This window comes from Anser brachyrhynchus, assembly GCF_964034855.1.
Source record: "Anser brachyrhynchus genome assembly, chromosome: 7".
NCBI classification, from domain to species: Eukaryota; Metazoa; Chordata; class Aves; order Anseriformes; family Anatidae; genus Anser; species Anser brachyrhynchus.
The window spans coordinates 3,464,064-3,480,833 of record NC_137701.1 but is presented as its reverse complement, the minus strand read 5'-3'; the positions used below and the strand labels follow the sequence as shown (position 1 = coordinate 3,480,833).

General features: G+C 39.2%; 1 protein-coding gene across 10 annotated transcripts in view; it reads left to right on the top strand.

The window, feature by feature from the left end:
* Window positions 1-16,770, top strand: part of SLC39A10 (solute carrier family 39 member 10) — a 120,900-nt gene that overhangs the window by 76,529 nt on the left and 27,601 nt on the right. Inside the window, exons 1-2 of one of the 10 annotated variants that reach the window (XM_080599927.1) lie at window positions 4,018-4,240; window positions 5,202-5,285. The exons of 4 other annotated variants lie outside the window; for them this stretch is intronic. Coding sequence is in view for 2 of the 6 variants with exons in the window: in XM_080599922.1 (XP_080456048.1) it covers window positions 5,343-5,354 (12 nt within the window). In the remaining 4 variants the exon portion in view is untranslated. Of the gene's footprint in view, window positions 1-3,989; window positions 4,241-4,304; window positions 4,823-5,201; window positions 5,355-16,770 lie in introns of those variants that run through there. 5 more of the 10 variants (XM_080599922.1, XM_080599929.1, XM_080599923.1 and 2 more) reach the window with 5 other exon arrangements.

Sequence of the window (16,770 nt, the reverse complement as noted above, 5' to 3'; positions counted from 1 at the left end):
CTGCCTTGGAGTAAATAAACTTGGCCTTTAAATTCAATGTAAACAAGCCAAGAAATCCCCCAGACGGCACCACTGCCTATTTCCAAGCATGAGCTTTAATCACAGAATCACTACTTGCTTGTAGTGATACTTAAGCTCACCTGGACGCTCAAACACCTTCGCTTATGTCCTTGCCATAAGCAAAGTTTTTCCTGCATCAGTACGCAAACTCATAGCCTGAAAATGAGTGCATATCAAACAACTGTATTGAATATTGAAAGTACAGGTAAATCTGTGCAATAAAATTAACCGTGTAGGGTTATATAGTATGTTGATAAGTTCAAAGCAGAGGAGACAACTATCAACAGGTCATGTTCTGAGATCCAGATTAGGAAACTATGTAATGAGGAAATAAAATGTCTTTTGTAAGATTCCTTGATATTTCACTTAAGCAGTTCTTGTTAGCATACTTCTGAGTAAAGTCTCCTGTAGTAAAGCTCTTCAGTTCCAACGGAATTTGGTAAAATCTCTCTGCTTGGAAAGTAGGCTTTGCCCTGTTAGCCATTTTCTGCCTCCTCGAGGTTAATTCTGCCACTTGCTATCTCCATGAAATTCCTTCAACAAGCTGAATAATATTTATAGGTCATCGTCAAATAAAAAAAGAAAAAAAGCCATTCTGACTTTGATTCAGGCTCTCAGAATTAATGAAAAACAAGAACAAAAGCTAGAACGGTGGTTTAAAGAACAGGAAAAGAAATAGATAAACCACAAAAGCAGGTATGCTAGCACTCAAATTGCCATAAATTCTGATAAATCTTTGGACCAATCTTAGAGATAATTTTGAATGAAGGAGGAAGTTGATTTTTCAAGCCACCATCTTGGCTTTTCTTGAGACATCTATATTTTAAAAGTGATAAAATGAGGTTGAGCTCTTCAGTCAAGAAAAAGCTGAATTTGCCAGAGACTTGTGCTTTAGGGGTATAAAACTTAATTTTGGTAACAAATGGTTACGTTTTGTTCCCACTTAGTAGATGATGTGTCAACACCTTCAACTAATAGCTTTCTATGCAAATCTGTCCTGGTTAAAGTTTTTTGTTGTTGTTTGATTTGGTTTGTTTTTTTCCTCCTCATTATAATTATTCCTAATTCCCAAAGAATATGTCCGAGACTCTTCCTTTTGCTTACAGACAGAAGCAGTACTGGGATATAAGAAGTGAAACCTTCTGCAGAATTATCAACAGGATATATGAGCGTAAGAGGAAGAAAAACCTAAATTCTCCTTTTTAAAATTAAAAATGACTAAAAACTTGCTTCTAAACAACCTATGTACGTGTATGCATATGTATATACTTTCTATCCCCCACATGGAGTTGGGTTTTACAAAGGGAGAACAGGAAGTCAGTGTATGGGATCTCTCAAATTCTGTCCAACCTTGCACTTCTCTTTAGGCCTGCATCTTGTTTCCAAAACAGAACATTATGTTCTGTTTCTTCCTTCATCATCTCCCCTGGTAACACAGTTAGCTGACTGGGCTTTGATGACCAAACACATCAGGTCCATGGGATATAGGAAGGGGAAAAAGGTCCCAGCACTGGAGCTGGAAATGTGTCTCCAGACAGGACGTCATCTTGAGAGGAGCACTGTTAGAAGCCCCAGTCTGCTTTTGCAGCATTATACCATGAGCCCTTGGATGTTACTTGACAGGATATATTTCCATCCTGCACATCAATGGGCAATGCAGCAGTACTCAAAAAGTGTCCCGTGAGACAAGAGGGAGGAAAAAAAAAAAAGTTCTGTTCTAAAAGTATAGCAACATATTCTGTTCAGTGCTTAAATGCTGAAAAAATAATCTGGATCTGCTGCATACTTTTGTTGTCCAAAGCTACAAGCACTCCTGCAGTGCTGGCTTCCAGCTCTTGTACAAGTTTCCCTGCAGCACAGAAAGTTGTTCCATGTGCTTTACAGGGAGGCATGCTTCTCATAGTGATGCCTGATTTAATAGTTCTTGTACTTGCTTTGTGAAGCTAAGATGTAGAAACTCATAGTTTCTTTCCTTTAAGTATCCATGCACAGGCAGTTTGTGCACTAAAATATATGGTTAAAACTAGGGAGAAGTAACCTAACTGCAAGGTCAGTGTACCTTGTATCTAATGACTAATGTCAGAATCAGGTCTGTATTTTTTTTTCCTGTACAAAAATGCTGAGAGAAAGGACTGCTTTTGAGGCAGAAATCATTCAAATCAACATATAAATAATCTGATGTGCTGTTTTGGTATAGGGCTTTGTAATCACTTTAACGGTCTCCAAAGCTTGACCTGAGCTGTGAAGAAGAAAAATATTGAAAACAAACCAGGGCATTTTGAAGAAAATGAGGGGGGAAAATGTAGATTTCCCCTCCTCCCAGCCCCCTCCCTTCCCCCCCCCCCCCCCCCCCCCCAATAAACACTAAGAAGTGAAAAAAATATTGGAGAAGATTTGAAATTAGATTCTGTCGTCGGGACATGAAAGTGATGGGGGGAGAGGAGAAATTGGGAAAGTTCAGTAAAGATTTAGTCCCTCATACCGAAAGATTGGTGTAGCATAATGCACAAAGCTGCTGCGGTCTTAGGCCAGTAAGTGTTTGATGAGCCTACATCTTTCTCTTCATTCGTCTGTTACATTGGCTGCATTATAATGAATATTCATGAGTTATCTGGAAAAGTTTGTTCTGTTTTTTGTTTGTTTTTGCAGTGTAACTTGAGTTTTATGGTTATATGGGATTTGTTTGTTTGTTCTGAGTCTTACAGATACCAACTCTTAGTTTCTAAACTAACACTATTGATCCTGTGTATTTTTAGTATTTTAAACAGTCTTTGTATTCTAGGGATATGTCACCAACCAGAAATTCACATAATGACTTTGGGAGGCCATCGGTGTGGATAACTGCAGAGTAAAATTTGGACTGTGGTAGGACTGTGGGTGGGATTAGGTTCTGGCTCTGCCAGGCCAAACCTAGGGCAGCGCTGGTGTGAGACATTGGGTTTAACAAAGGGATGAGTTTAGAAAGGATTAGTTCAACTCAGTAACGTGAGAGTCTGTAAGAAAAACGTGTGCCTCCTGAACAAAACGGTGTAGGTTTGCTTACAGCCTGAAGCCTGTTATGCAGCAGTTATTTTTGGAGGAAAATGTGGTGGAGATTGTATGCAAATTTCTCAGAAAGAAAAAGGAAATGGCTTAAAACATATTTAAGATGTTCCTACAACAGCACTTTAGTCTTTGAATATATCTTCTATAAATAGTCATTACAATATAAGCTGGTTTTCTTGAGAACAGGATTTGATATGAAGGGTTTCTGTATGTTCTACGTTGCAATCCAAAATGTCCGCTAAACCCTGGCATTGTTTGGTAAAGGTTTTAATTTACATAGGTATTACACGTATTTTTGGACTCTGCCAGTTGCTAGCCCTTTGTCAACGGACCAAGTATGTTGTGATGAGGGGCTGCTTCTCCAACAGGGGCCATGTTTGCTGCCCAAACACGCAGGTGCTCATTTTATTTCATCAGGAAGCCTGACAGCACTTTAGGGGTTAAGTGTGTCGGGACAGTACTATCTCCTCGGAGAGGTTCCTGGGTGCAGAAGTCAAGGGCTGCTCCGTGGGCACAGCTCTCCTGCGGGACAGACAGACCCGCCTGCCCGACGCCGCCAACCGCTGAGGGAAGGCCCGGCCCGGCCCGGGCGGCGGCCCCGCTCCCCTCAGGCCGCTGGGGCACGAGGCGCCGGGCCGGGGACTCGCCCGGCGCCGCGGCCGCCTGGCGAGCTGCCGTCAGCGTGGGGCAGCACGGCCGGCGCTGCCCGAGCACGGGGCTCCCTCAGGCTCCGGCTCCAGCCCCGGCCCTCGGCCCCTCGCTCCTCTCACGGCCGCGCCACCGCCCGCTTGAGTGATGAGCGCAAGGCGCTGCGGGGAGGGGAGCGGAACAGCGGGGAGGGGGGGAGTGCTACGCCATTTTCGTAGCCGGCGGTGGAGCAGAGGAGGGGGGGGAGAGGCGGCGGGGGGAAGGGGACGAAATGGCCGCGCATTGGGTGAAGCGCCCTGCGGGTCAGCTCGCGTAGCGCAGCCCGCGCGCTGCGTAGGGGCGAGTGTGGCGGGCGGCCGGTTGGCGTAGCGGCGGTTGGTGAATAGCGTGGCGGCGGCGGCGGCAGGAGCTGCAGGAGGAGGAGGAGGAGGCGCCGCGGCGGTTTGGTACCGAGCGGAGAGGGAGATGCACACGGCACTCGAGTGAGGTAGCTATAAAACCCCATTTGTTTACATTCCCTCCCCCACAAGCGGCCGGCGCGGCGGTGAGGGTGGCGGCCGGCCCCGGGCCGCCGGCGGTGGGGGGCGGCTGGGCGGCAGCCGGTGCCGGGAGCGGCGGGGGCAGCTCCGCCGCCGGCACGCGGGGGGCTCGGCGGCGCGGCCGGCCCGTGACGTGGCGCCGGGACCCGCCGGGTGGCCGGGGGGAGCCGCGCCCGGAGCCCCCACGCTGAGGCGGTGGGGCCCCGCTGCAGCCCCCGCGGCGGGTCGGGACGGCTCCGTCAGGGGAGCTCGGCCGGGCCCCGCGGGACATGGAGCGCCCCGTGCCTGCCCGCCACGTGGAGGCCGAGGGGAGGCGTGAGGTGCTGCCCCTGCACCTGCCCCGCGGACAGGGCACGGCGCACAGAGGGGTGCCCGGGGTGTGGGCTCCCCGCGGGGGCCGCCGGACCCCCGGGATGGTGAGCGGGCCGCGCTGGTAGCGCCTCCTTAGCCCCAGAGTGCCTAGTAGCGCTAGCGACGGCAGGAATGGCTCTGGCGCCATGTAATCCGCGTGTAACCCTAAACAATCGAAGGTAAGAGCTAGTTGGGTGAGGAGGTGCTGCCGCTGGCTGTAGTGTAGCCTACACGGCCATCGCCAGGGAAAGGAGGAACCGATACGGTCTTCTCAGTTCCTAATGCTTAGACTGCCTTCTTCGGAAATACATGTTTAATGTTAAAGCTCTGGAATAAAACCATTCTTTAAAATTTTCGGGTATCTTTGTCTTTTTTGCCTTCTGTAGAGATTTCCTTATCTGCTGCTTCTTGCCTCTGATGTATAAACACTTGGAGCTAGAAATATAAGCACTTTTATATAAATATAAGCATTTTATGAGTTGAAATCGTTCTGGTTTCTGGCACTGAACATTGTATGTCTCTAAGTAACAATTTTTTTCTTATTTTTTTTCTGTTAAGAGAGAATGTCATACCCTAATAATGGGGGAGCCTGTGATAGGTGAAGCCTGATACAGCACTGAGAAATGCGCAGTGGAAGGCCTGGTTAGTTTTCAAAATTGTGGAAGCGATTGTCTAATTAACAGAAGTAATTCCGGGGGAATGTTCCAACGGGTATGTTCTAGTATGCGTTCGGATAGTAGTAACTGATACGATGACATTAAAAGAGAAAATACAAAAAATGGGTACTAATACAACAAATATATTAAAAGAGAACACTAAGATTTTGAACACACTTGGATTTACTTAAGAATGGGCTTTCAATTAAATGTGTAGTGGAGTCGGTAATCCGTGTGGATTGGTGAGACATACTGCTCTAATTTCAAAGCAAGAGTTAGGCGTATTAATGCTTACTTCTTAGGCTTATACTCTGGTATATATAAGAAAATTATTTGAAAAAGTTCTGTGGTTCCCAGGAACTTAAGAAACTATTATGACCGGAAGCTTTCCTAACTAGGTTTTTGTTTTAAAGTAAATGTTTAAATTGGTGTTGTCCTGCGGCACTTTTTAAACTTCCGACACTTTTATACTTTGGAGAAAAAAGGTATGGAGCCATGCAGTCTATTTAGAAAAGAGAATAGATCCTGTATATAGGCCATGAATAAACTGTATACATCAGCGATCAGTGAGCAGAGATCAGTGGTGGCAGTTCTGTATGGAAATGTACCTTAGTGTCCACAGAAGATGGATGTGGAAAGATTGTACACAAATGCCTATCTGGAATATGCAGCATGAAAGGAGATTCTGCCTACATAAAAACTTTATCCAAAACAATTTGGTTTGTTTTAAAGAATATACTTTGCTTTCATGTAGATCTTTCTATGCTTTCCAGGCTGGCTGAAAAACCAGGTACTTAGTTTGGAGTATGTATTCACACAGAATTCAGAAAACGTGCAGAGAAGACAATTGTAGTATAAAAAAGCGGTGCAAATAAATTAACAAGATGAGCTGTTGTATGTTTGTTTCTCCTATTACATAAAAAAAAAAAATCAGTAAAGCAACATGGCAAAGGGGGAATGTTCCAGAAAATTTATTCTATGCAAAAAAGCATGGATCCTTATGATTACCTTTGTTTACTCCAATGCTTGGTCATGCTGTGATCTGAAACTAAGATTTATGTGACGCTGTAACGATATGTATCTTCTAACATAATATCATGGAAAGTCAGCAGGAGGATATTAATTGTGTATGGTACTTAAGCCCTACATATTAATAAACTGCTCCTTTTGAATCTTTAGTAGGACACCTTGGTAAGATACAAGCTTTGTGTAGTTTGATTTGGACAAAAGATTTACGTACACGTGTGGCAAAATGAGTACATATAACCTGGCATAGATTTTCTTTGTGGTCTTCACTAAATAAGTCGAGCAACTCTAATTTAGATACTTACATTCATAACACATTATCTACAGTGCAGTAGCTGGTCCAAGTAGGAAGAAAATTTGTAGGTAGTTTGGATGTGTTTGCCTTCACCATCCAGTGTTAATGTCATTTAATCACAATGTTGTCAGCTGTAATGAGTTCGTTCTTGTCTTTGTCACAGTTTTTACAGAAATGGAAGTTAATTTGAATATATAAGGGGCACTTCATAAAATCGGTCTAGTTTTGGAAACAGGATTTTTTTCATCAGATGGGATTACTAAAACAGCAGAATTATACAAACCGTTTGAAAGTGAAGCTCCATGGAAGTTTTCTTACAAGCTGAGATTTGTTCCTTAACTGTGGTGAAACTTAAAGATCATGGCATCTTTACAGACTACAGTATAGATTAGGGGATGAGTGGACTTAACTGCGTGTGTGAGCAATGAAAATAATAGCAGAACAAAGAAACTTAATTTCATTTTCTTCACAGTTTAGCTATTGATTGTCAGAACACTTCTTATTTTAAAACATGTTTCAGAACTGTTGAATGTACCCTGACTTTTTCCTTAACGCACCTAAAAATGTCCTTAAAAGTTTCAAAGAGGGAAAGCCAAATCGCAGTTTTGTCTTTGTCTACATGGATGCTTTTCATAGAATTGAGTTTTAGGTGCAGTCTAGAGAGTACTAAGAATTCACGCCTTTTGGGAAGCAATTTCAGTTCTAATTTAAAGAAAATCAGTATAACTTCCTGCTTTTCTGTAAAAGTCAAACTTAATTTAGAGGGCAAACATTTTAAATATAATTTTATTATATAAAAAGTATCCATACCTGGGGGTGGGCTTCTGAGGTTATCTTAAATAAAGACTAGTTAGTAATTTTAGCTTGCTGATAAGGGCTTGCTGATGTGGAAAGAATTTAGGTCTTTTTTAGGTCATTTTTAAATTGCAGTTGAGATGATATTTAAAGTATACCTAGTAACGTGTGATGAGGAAATATGTGACAATTAGGTGAAGCTAATAATAATAATAAAAAAATTAATGTTCAAAAACTGATCGAAATGATGGAAGCAATGCCCTGCCTGCATTGAAATCTCTTAAGGGAAAGAAAGATATGCGCTCGTTAGTTTAGCTGTTCAGAATGTTCTATATGCTACTCTTTCAGTATCACTTTTCCATTTTTTTGGTGTAATAGCAGTCTGAGGAGTAAAGAAGAAAGGGGGGAAAAAAGATAATTGTTTTAAGTCACTTGGATTTTGTTACTTCTTGTGATAATCCACACGCTGTACAGGTTTTAATGCCCCGGAGCTGGAAGCCAGGAAGAAAGACTGGGAAGATGATGGTTTCCTGATGTCTGTCTCAAAAGCTTATGAGAAGAAGGGATGTTGAAATTATGTGTAGGGTGTTGTACCCATGCTGGGGAACACACTTCATTACATCAGAAATGTTTTCATCTTCTAGGTATCACATTGTGCTGCATCATCTTTCCATTTTCTGACTTGTCTCTTGCTGCAGAGGAGGAATGACTCAGCTGCTGCCTCTTTTCTATCTCAGCTGCTGCTGGCCTATGAGCTTCATTCTTATCTGGCTATCACATTTTCTATAGCTTGATGCTTTCCAAAGCAGTAGGATGAGAGTGAATAGAATCGTCTGGTTTTGTTAAGGCAAAATTAGACTGCTGCAAAAACTGTTGAACCTGTTACAGAACTTGCACTACATTGTCTTTTAGAGATCATGAATGTAGGTATATATATGTCTGTCAATATCGCTCTATGAGAACAAAATGATCAGAGTAAGAAATATTCCTAAATAGATCTTGTACATCACCTGGCTAGGTTCAATTTTCTTTAGACCAATTTGCTCTCTTTTTTTTTTTTTGGCCAAAATTTGTGGCAGTTTTGAAAATTACTAAAATGAATCTCCAGTTTAGTTTGTTGTTGTTTTTTGAAGAACATTCCTAAGATAAACTTTATTTTCACTTTAAAGGAATGTATCTGTTCTGCCCCCCTCACATTTTTTGTGTGTTGGCAGTCCCATCTTCTCAGTACTATCAAGTACGCATAATATGTGGGCTGTTAACCAGAGATGAGTGAGAAGGATATAAAGTTCTGAACTGTTAAGAGGTGCTGAAAATTATAACCCTTATCCATTTGATTCAATGCTTGAGTGACAAAGACTTAATTTGTCATTGGTATTAGGTAGCTAAATCAAGGCAGAATTGTGGTAGTCTGCGTAATAATGGGAGTTAGTGGATAAACTATGGTCATGTCTGAAAGTCATAAATCAAATGAAGTCCTGTAAAAGCATTCATGTGGCTAGACTTTTTGTAAGATAAAATGCCTGCATAAGATACAAACTCCTCAGAGTAAGCATATACAAAGGAAGTTCTATGCAAGATTGCAGGATTTGCATAAAATTACAAATATACTGCTCAACAGAGACGTTGTGCATCAAATTTGGTTTCAGTGTTTCTGCCTGTAGGTTACTTTAGAGTTCCCAATCACAGCTCCTATTAAAAGACCGCTGTAATAAAACATGTTCCAGATAGGTGCTGTCATATAGCGTTACATGTGAAGACACGTCTCAAGATTAGTTGACCTGTACCACATTCATAAACTGATCCTTGTGCATTTGTTACAGCTGCATTTTATCACCATAGTATGATGATTATTAATGTAAAAAATAATGCTTTGAATTCTGAAGGGTAATTGATGATTGATCTACAGCTGATGATCGAAATCTCTATAAATAGTTCCTCTTCTGACCAATCTGTTGATAACAGCATGCAGTCATACCTGTGCTGGAGTATCAAAGCAAAACAAGAGAAAAGAGAAAAGAAAAATACGCATAGTCTTCTATAAAGTAGTCTCTAATGGATGTTACTCAATGTGATTCTTGATGTGGATTTTTTGGGGGAGTAATAGTTACGTCTTTGTTAATACTGACTTGCAGTGTGAATGGTGCTTAGTAGCACTAGATCCGAAGATGTGATTCTGAATTTGTTCACAGTAGTAACCATAGGTCATTAATCCAACAGAGAGTTAGATTTATCTCACATAGCAAAATAACACAACCCAATGTTTCCTATAAGGCGTAACAGCAAGCAGGTATGGATCGTTATTAATTCTTACTGTGCCACTATAGGCACTTCTTCATTCATCCCACATACAGAGCAGTACAGAAGAGCTTATTTACTGTTAAGTGGAATATTGTACTCTGTTTTAATGGATAGTTATATTACTTCTCAAGGCACTATGTCATTTCTATAATCCATTCTTGTAAAGAAAGACCTCTTTTCATGAGGCTCCTCTACCTTGATAAGTGCTCTCAGTCCATGAATTGCAAGCCGTATCATTTTGTCCATACTTACTGGCTACTTCTGCTTGCAGATCTCAGAAGCACTTTACTGGTGACCTGAATGTCTGTCTCTAGAAAACAGTATCTGGGCCTAAAACTGAAATTCCAAATTGTACTAGCTTACATTAAAACTTAAGAAATCTGGTACTTGAGTGTACTCCAAATAATATAGTAGCCTTGCATTGCTACATTTTCAAGCTAAAAATAATAAAATAATCCCCATTTATGTAATATCTGTTATGATGCATAAACATTATAAACTTCCAGTCATTCCTGTTCTGGACTGTGTATGAGGCAATGGGCTGACAGAGGTGTTGTACTGTATTGACAGTGCTAGAGTTGTTCAGTTGTTCTCAACGCCCTTGTAGCGCATATTTCCATTAACTTCAGTATGATGCAGTAGCTGTATCAGGAACTAAGTATAAAATTTAACATTTTAGTCTAAAGTGCCCGTAGCTAACTTCTTATATTCTAGAGTACTATTCTATCTGCATGTTATGAAAGAAAAATGGCCTAAATTACCGCTTGTGCAATTTCTTTTTTTTACACAATTATTTTCTTTGTACTACAAGTAAGAGATTGAGTGAAGTATGTAGGATAAGTTTATGTATCTGCATCATGAAGAGTCCTAGCAGAAGTTCATTCTTAGTGTATTAGGGCAAAAAAATCTCATTCTGGCTTTTGCTAATTAGGTATGGCCAGTAGTAGGGAGAAGCATGTGCGAGCATTGTGCTGACTCCTGAAAGATTGGATGAGTATGAGATGTTTTACTAAGAATGCAACAACTGCAAATTACTGTTACTTCTAGTTTGTATCAGACTTTGTGGTTCAAATTAGTTGCAGTAAACAGGCTAGGCAATGTAAAAATACTTTTACCCTCTTTGAACAGCATAGTTTGTCTCCTTCTCCATACAAACTGCTAGTTTGTCAGTGCTAGCTGGCTACAATAGTGTAATGAAGGAGTGTATCATGGTACTTTTTAGCATTTGATGCATGAGAATGTATCTTATAGTTTGAGTGATAGAATTTAAGGCAAGACTCCCTTAAAAAGTGTATGGATTTAATAGTTAAATGTTTTTGTTGTTGCTAATTGAACTATGGACAAATCAAAACTGTGTTTTGGAATAAGACAACGTACCACAGTTGAATTATTAAAACAGTAATAAAATTGAAAAATACGAATTGCCGTTTTGGGGGAAGTTTTGAAAGTTCATACAAATTCATTTACTGGAATTGACTCTTATTGCTGATTGCTAACTATAGATTCAGAACATGAGCATGAAAGAGGCAAAGGATTAATTACATTTTATAAACTAGATATTCTCAGTGAGAAACAGTGATAGGAGCACATTGTTCTTAAAATGAACATGTTTTAACTATGAAGAGCGTTTTTTTTGTTTGGTTGTTTTTAGTTGTTGTTGTTGTTTTTTCCAAATCTTTGGCTGTATCTTAGCAAATATGTCATGTAGTGGTTCCAAGCAGTGACTGAGTAATAGTGAAATACTGAAATGATACCTCAGTTGCTTTGCTGCTTTCTAGTCTATGCATGTAACTTTTTTTGTTTTGTTTCTACTTTTCTTGATAATAAGCAAAGCACGATTCTTAACTTTTCTACCTGACAGTTCTATTACCAGTAACATACTTTTTAAATGTTACATTTACATTATAAAAGTTAAAGCTGGATACTAGCAAATACAGGTAGTTTAATCAGAAATTTATAAACAGTGTATTTAGCTTATCAGACAGGATAATATGGGGGGGAGATAAGTATTTCAGCCTTTATTATTCAGGACATCAGGCTATGAGGTTTTCCCATTTACTGGAGATTTTTCTGATCTGTAACTGTCCTATAGCTGTAGCTAGGTTTGGATGCCAAATGCAGGTTTCAATGCCAAACAGCCTATGTATCAAAGTATTTCAGTTTCATAACCTGGCAGTGAGGTGGCCTGCTGGGAGATGACATGTTATTCTTGTGACTAAATACCATAAAAACTTAAGTGACTGTAATGAGTATCAGAGGATTCACAAGAAACTGTTGTGCCTCTAGAAATACAAAAAGTAAGGCCTCAGACTTGTTAACAGATCCCACAGATGTTAGGTGTCTTAGCTGTGGTAACTATGGAATAAAAAGTTCGTCTGTTCACAGAGTTGTACTCTGTTTATTTGTTTAATATTTTTAACTGAGCTACTTTAGATGTTGAAAGTAAAAATATATTTGGAGAGGTAGATGGACTGCAGCTGTCCTGACTCTTAACGAGCTCTTCAGTAGACTTTAATTTGCTGATGTGTATCAGTTTGATAGGTTTTAGTTGGTTTACCCTGGTGGTTTAAGCTGTCTCCTTCTTTGAGTCTGTTTTCTAGTCTGTTAATTAGTTAAATATGTAATTTGAAGTACAGTAGTTTTAATTGGCTTAATTTTGTGGAAAAGATGTTCAACCATGATCCCATATTGTGTTTACTTTGGATAGCTTTAATATGATCAAAGTGAATTACTTTGTAATATGATTATGATGTGCTCAACAGACTATGGAAGAGGGTGATGATGTACTGTCAATTACAGTAGCAAAAGGAGAGGGAAGGAGGGAGGAAATTTTTACCAGAAACTGCTGACTCCGCTATCCATGGAATACTAAAGCATGCTCCAGAAACTTCTGCTTGCATTCTGCGAACCTTAAATATTTCTGAAGTTGAACCTGTGGAATAATGGTCACAACCTACTAATGACATTTTGAATTTAGAAGTAGAGTCCAGTTTACATTTAATTTCCACTAATCAGTGGAAAAAAGCATAAAACATCTTTCTCAGAGAAAGTAGATAACCCACAATTTCAGTGATATAGCCTAACCATTTCTGTAAGTTGAAAAGCGGAAAAAAAGATTTTATTATTTTATTTATGCCACCTTTTGTGTAATATGACTCTTAATAGTTTGGAAGGTATGTTTCTTCCAAAATCCTGGATTTGTTTTGAGATATGTTTACTGATCACGTGTGTTAAATGTTAAGAGACAGCAAGTAGCTCTTGGTTTTTTGTTTGGTTTGGTTGTGGTTTGTTTTTTTTAAACTGTTGACAGTCAAAATGTGATACTGGAAAAATCACAAGTTGGATCACTTTTTATGCATTCTTATTAACTAAAATTGTCAAGTATCAGGTGATAGAGAAGATGCGTCAGAGTAGTGGAGTTGTGATAAAATGTGTTGCTTTACAGGAGCGGGTTATACAAATTACATAGAGCCTTGAGAAGTAATAGATTTCATGTAAACTGAAGAAAGCCCCCAATAGTGGGGGGAAAAATAACACAAAGAAACAACGGAAATGAAAGACCTCAGCGATTCAAGGAGTGACACAGGAAACAGTAATGTCCTAATGATCCCACTGAGAAGAGTGGTGATTTCAAATCAGCAGTTAGTCCAGAAAAATCTGTATGATTAAAATTACAGTAGAGAATACACAGTGTGATGCTCAAGGAAGTGATAAGGGAGCCTCCTTTTTCAGGAGGGGTACTAGAAGAAGAAAGCATAGAATTACAGTTACTGTAAAAGCCAGCAACTGATACTAGATCAAGTGCAATCCTGCACAACATAGCCTAGGCTAGATGTATCTAATTATAAAGTAGGTTTTCTAAAACAGATAGCGCTGTCTTTCTTTCTTTTCACAGTTTCTCTCCTTGCTTGTCTGTGTTGCTGTCAGAATGTACATGCACTTGCAAGGTGATGGACACAGGGAAGGACATGTAGATAGTATTTTTAAGACTTAAGTTCTTGCTTTCAGTTTTTGTAAGTTGTTAGGCTAAGAAGACAATTCTGCTTGCACTTTAGATTAAGGCCGTAAGGATTCTGCTTCCTTTCCCCTTTTTTATATCTAATCCTGCAGTAAGAGTAATAGTGGTTATTAAATACAATTTTATTCAGTCGTTTCAAAGTTGTCGCTTTGAAGCTGTTCTAATACCTTGTTAAGAAAAGTTAGTGGTTCATCCTGAGTGATTTGTTGTTGCCTAAGTCATCACACAGTCCTGTAAGCCATGTAGATCTTAAACAATAATCTTGCCTAAAGTAAATGACGGTTAGGTAATGTCACAACTTCTACAGAAGTTTACTTGGAATGGGATGGAAATGGCACGCTTTGATTCAGCTGGCCACATACTAGGCAGATCCTCATGTTGAAATGTGTACAACTATTTTTTGTCACAGGTTAGGTTGAATGTTAATTTCGGATATGCTGAGATGTCTTTATGAACATTGTCTCCCACAACTGTTCTTGAGCCAAGTGACTTGAGATGTGTGTGGTCCCAGGAGTCACCCATTTTCTCAAAAATTTCCTTCACACCCATAGGAAAAAAAATTTGTGTCCGTACCTAAGGAAACGGTGGTTGTTTCTTGGTTTTATACTGGGAATCAATTTGCTAAGAAGAATTTGAATGTCATGTTGATGTAGGGTCTTACAAAAGTCTGTGATGGTAGCTCATTAATTAAATTTCTTATTTAGAAGTACAGATCTTTATGAATGGTATATGTTGTCAAGTAAAAAATTTGCAACCTTTCAAGTTCTAGAAATGCTCATTAAGCATCATAATCTGCCAGGCACTGATCTGGCTGAGCACATATGAAAAGAAACATGCCTCAGTCTGAACTTTAAAGGGAGCTTTGAACTTGGTAGCTTTTGTAAATTAATATTTCTAAGGAAAGGGAGAGAAGTCCTAAGCTTAACAGTAGCCATGCTTAACTCCTTTTTGGATCATAGCCGTGACTTACTTTTTAAATTGTAGTAATGTAGGAATTGAACACACATGAAAGATACACCTTTTAACATGAGTGCATGTGTTTTAACGTACTACAAGGATGAGATAGGTATAGTGGTTTAAGTTAGAGTAAGAATAAAAATGGCCACTGGTCTTAGCGCTTTATTATAAACACTATTACATTCTGTGTTGAGGGGAGAGTTGGAGAAATTAATTTAAAATGAGTTTCAATATGAAACTTGTCCCCTTTTTTTCAATGTTATTGGAGTGCATTTTGAGATAGCCAGTTGTGTTTGTGCTATAGCCAAAATACTCTGTTAGGCTACAAATCAACCAACTCTGTGAGGTGGAGTTGCCAGCAAAAGCAAGATTGCTCTTCTTTGTGTGGTCTGCAGTGTTTGTGCAGCTGCACAGCGAACCAGATAGGAAAAGTAATCTGCCTTGAAAATAATCTTTTTTTTCCTTTTTCTGGGCTGTTTTTTGGCAGAATCTAATTGTACAGCTGTACAGTGAACAGATCAGCAAACAAATGTGCTGGTATACAGAAATGGTTTTAGGGGAATGAATGAATGAAACAGTGGGGGAAGGCAGGACTACTGCGTTAGGGGCAACACTATCTTAAAATATTTGTTGAACTTCAGCCATAGCTCGAACAAAAACATTTGCTTATTTTCAGTGGAAAAATAAAATACTAAAATGCAAACATACCTTGTTAATCTTTTAAAGTATTTCATTCTTGCAAGCACCAGTATCTTAATAGGACCAAACTGAACAGCAGAATGTTGACAGAAGATCTAGCCAGTTCCATTATATATTTTGTGCATTAGTAGATGTGCAGTTTATATACAGAAGACTAAAAATTAATTCCTGGGTAAGCAGAAATAACACGTAAAAACTTGAACTGTTTTGATGGTTTTTATGTTATTTTGAGCTCTGAAAAGGATCCTGTATTCGGCAATTCATTGCAAGTAGTTGTCCTTCTGAAGAACGCTATGAAGTTGTTTTCCCTTCAAAATAAAATAAATGCCCCTTTCTGGACAACTGAACTAGTAGATAGATCGCTACTGTAGTAGTTTAGGATCATTGTCTAGTATGCTTGGGATTTGATATTTCAAATAGTTCACATTTCAAATTTTGAAAAGGTGTTCACAATGTGTTTAGTTATGCATGAATGCTTTCTGTGTCTTATCTGGTATTAACTTGGCAAATATGGCTTAGATCAACTAGGTAATGGTCTGTTCTTAGAGTGAGCCACTCCTACTAGGCTGTAGATTTTCAAATGAATGAGTTTTACTTATATCCGCAAACCTGTTTCGCTGAATTTGAAGAGGGAAGAAAATACAGGAGATGGGTGAGAACGAAAGTTAAGGGATAGTTAATTATAACTTCTTACGTATGTAAAATGTTTTCCTATTTGTATATTCAGATGCTAACTTCAGCAAAAGACTAGTATAGCAAAATGAGACTATTATTTAATTAAGTGCTTTCATGGATTTCTTAAGTGTCGCTAACAGCAATACATTCATTTGTCTTTAAGATTTTATTTATTTTTTTAATAACTGACCTTGAAAATGAGTACTAGATTAATTGCTTAAAAAAAAAAAAGAAATTTAGGAAAAAAAGGAGTAGATTATTTGGATTCTTCCATTCCAGCCTTTTTTGAACTGTATATTAGTATTGAGTACTGCAGTTAATGGAGAGGTGGTGGAGAACTGCAGGCATCTCTCCTGCAAGTAAATTGGAGTAAATATCTGCAATATAAGAAAGAATTCTAAGTTTCAGGAAGTATAAGAATGTGTCTTTATGTAGTCAGTAGCTTTGTTTCAAGAAATATTTATCTTGCATCTGAAAATAAATATACTGGTGTTACTCTAAGCAGTTGTTAATAGAAACAAATGATACAGTTGCTTAAATTTCCAGTGCTGAACAAAGCAAACATATTAGTTTGGTAAGAACATTGGTTTGTCTTTATTTTTAGCGTGTTTGTCCGTCTCAGTCCTCGGGTTTTAGCTGAAGTGTGTGTTTGGTATTTTTGTTCAGTGTGAAATTTCTGGTCGCTGGTGAAGTCCTGTTAAGGCA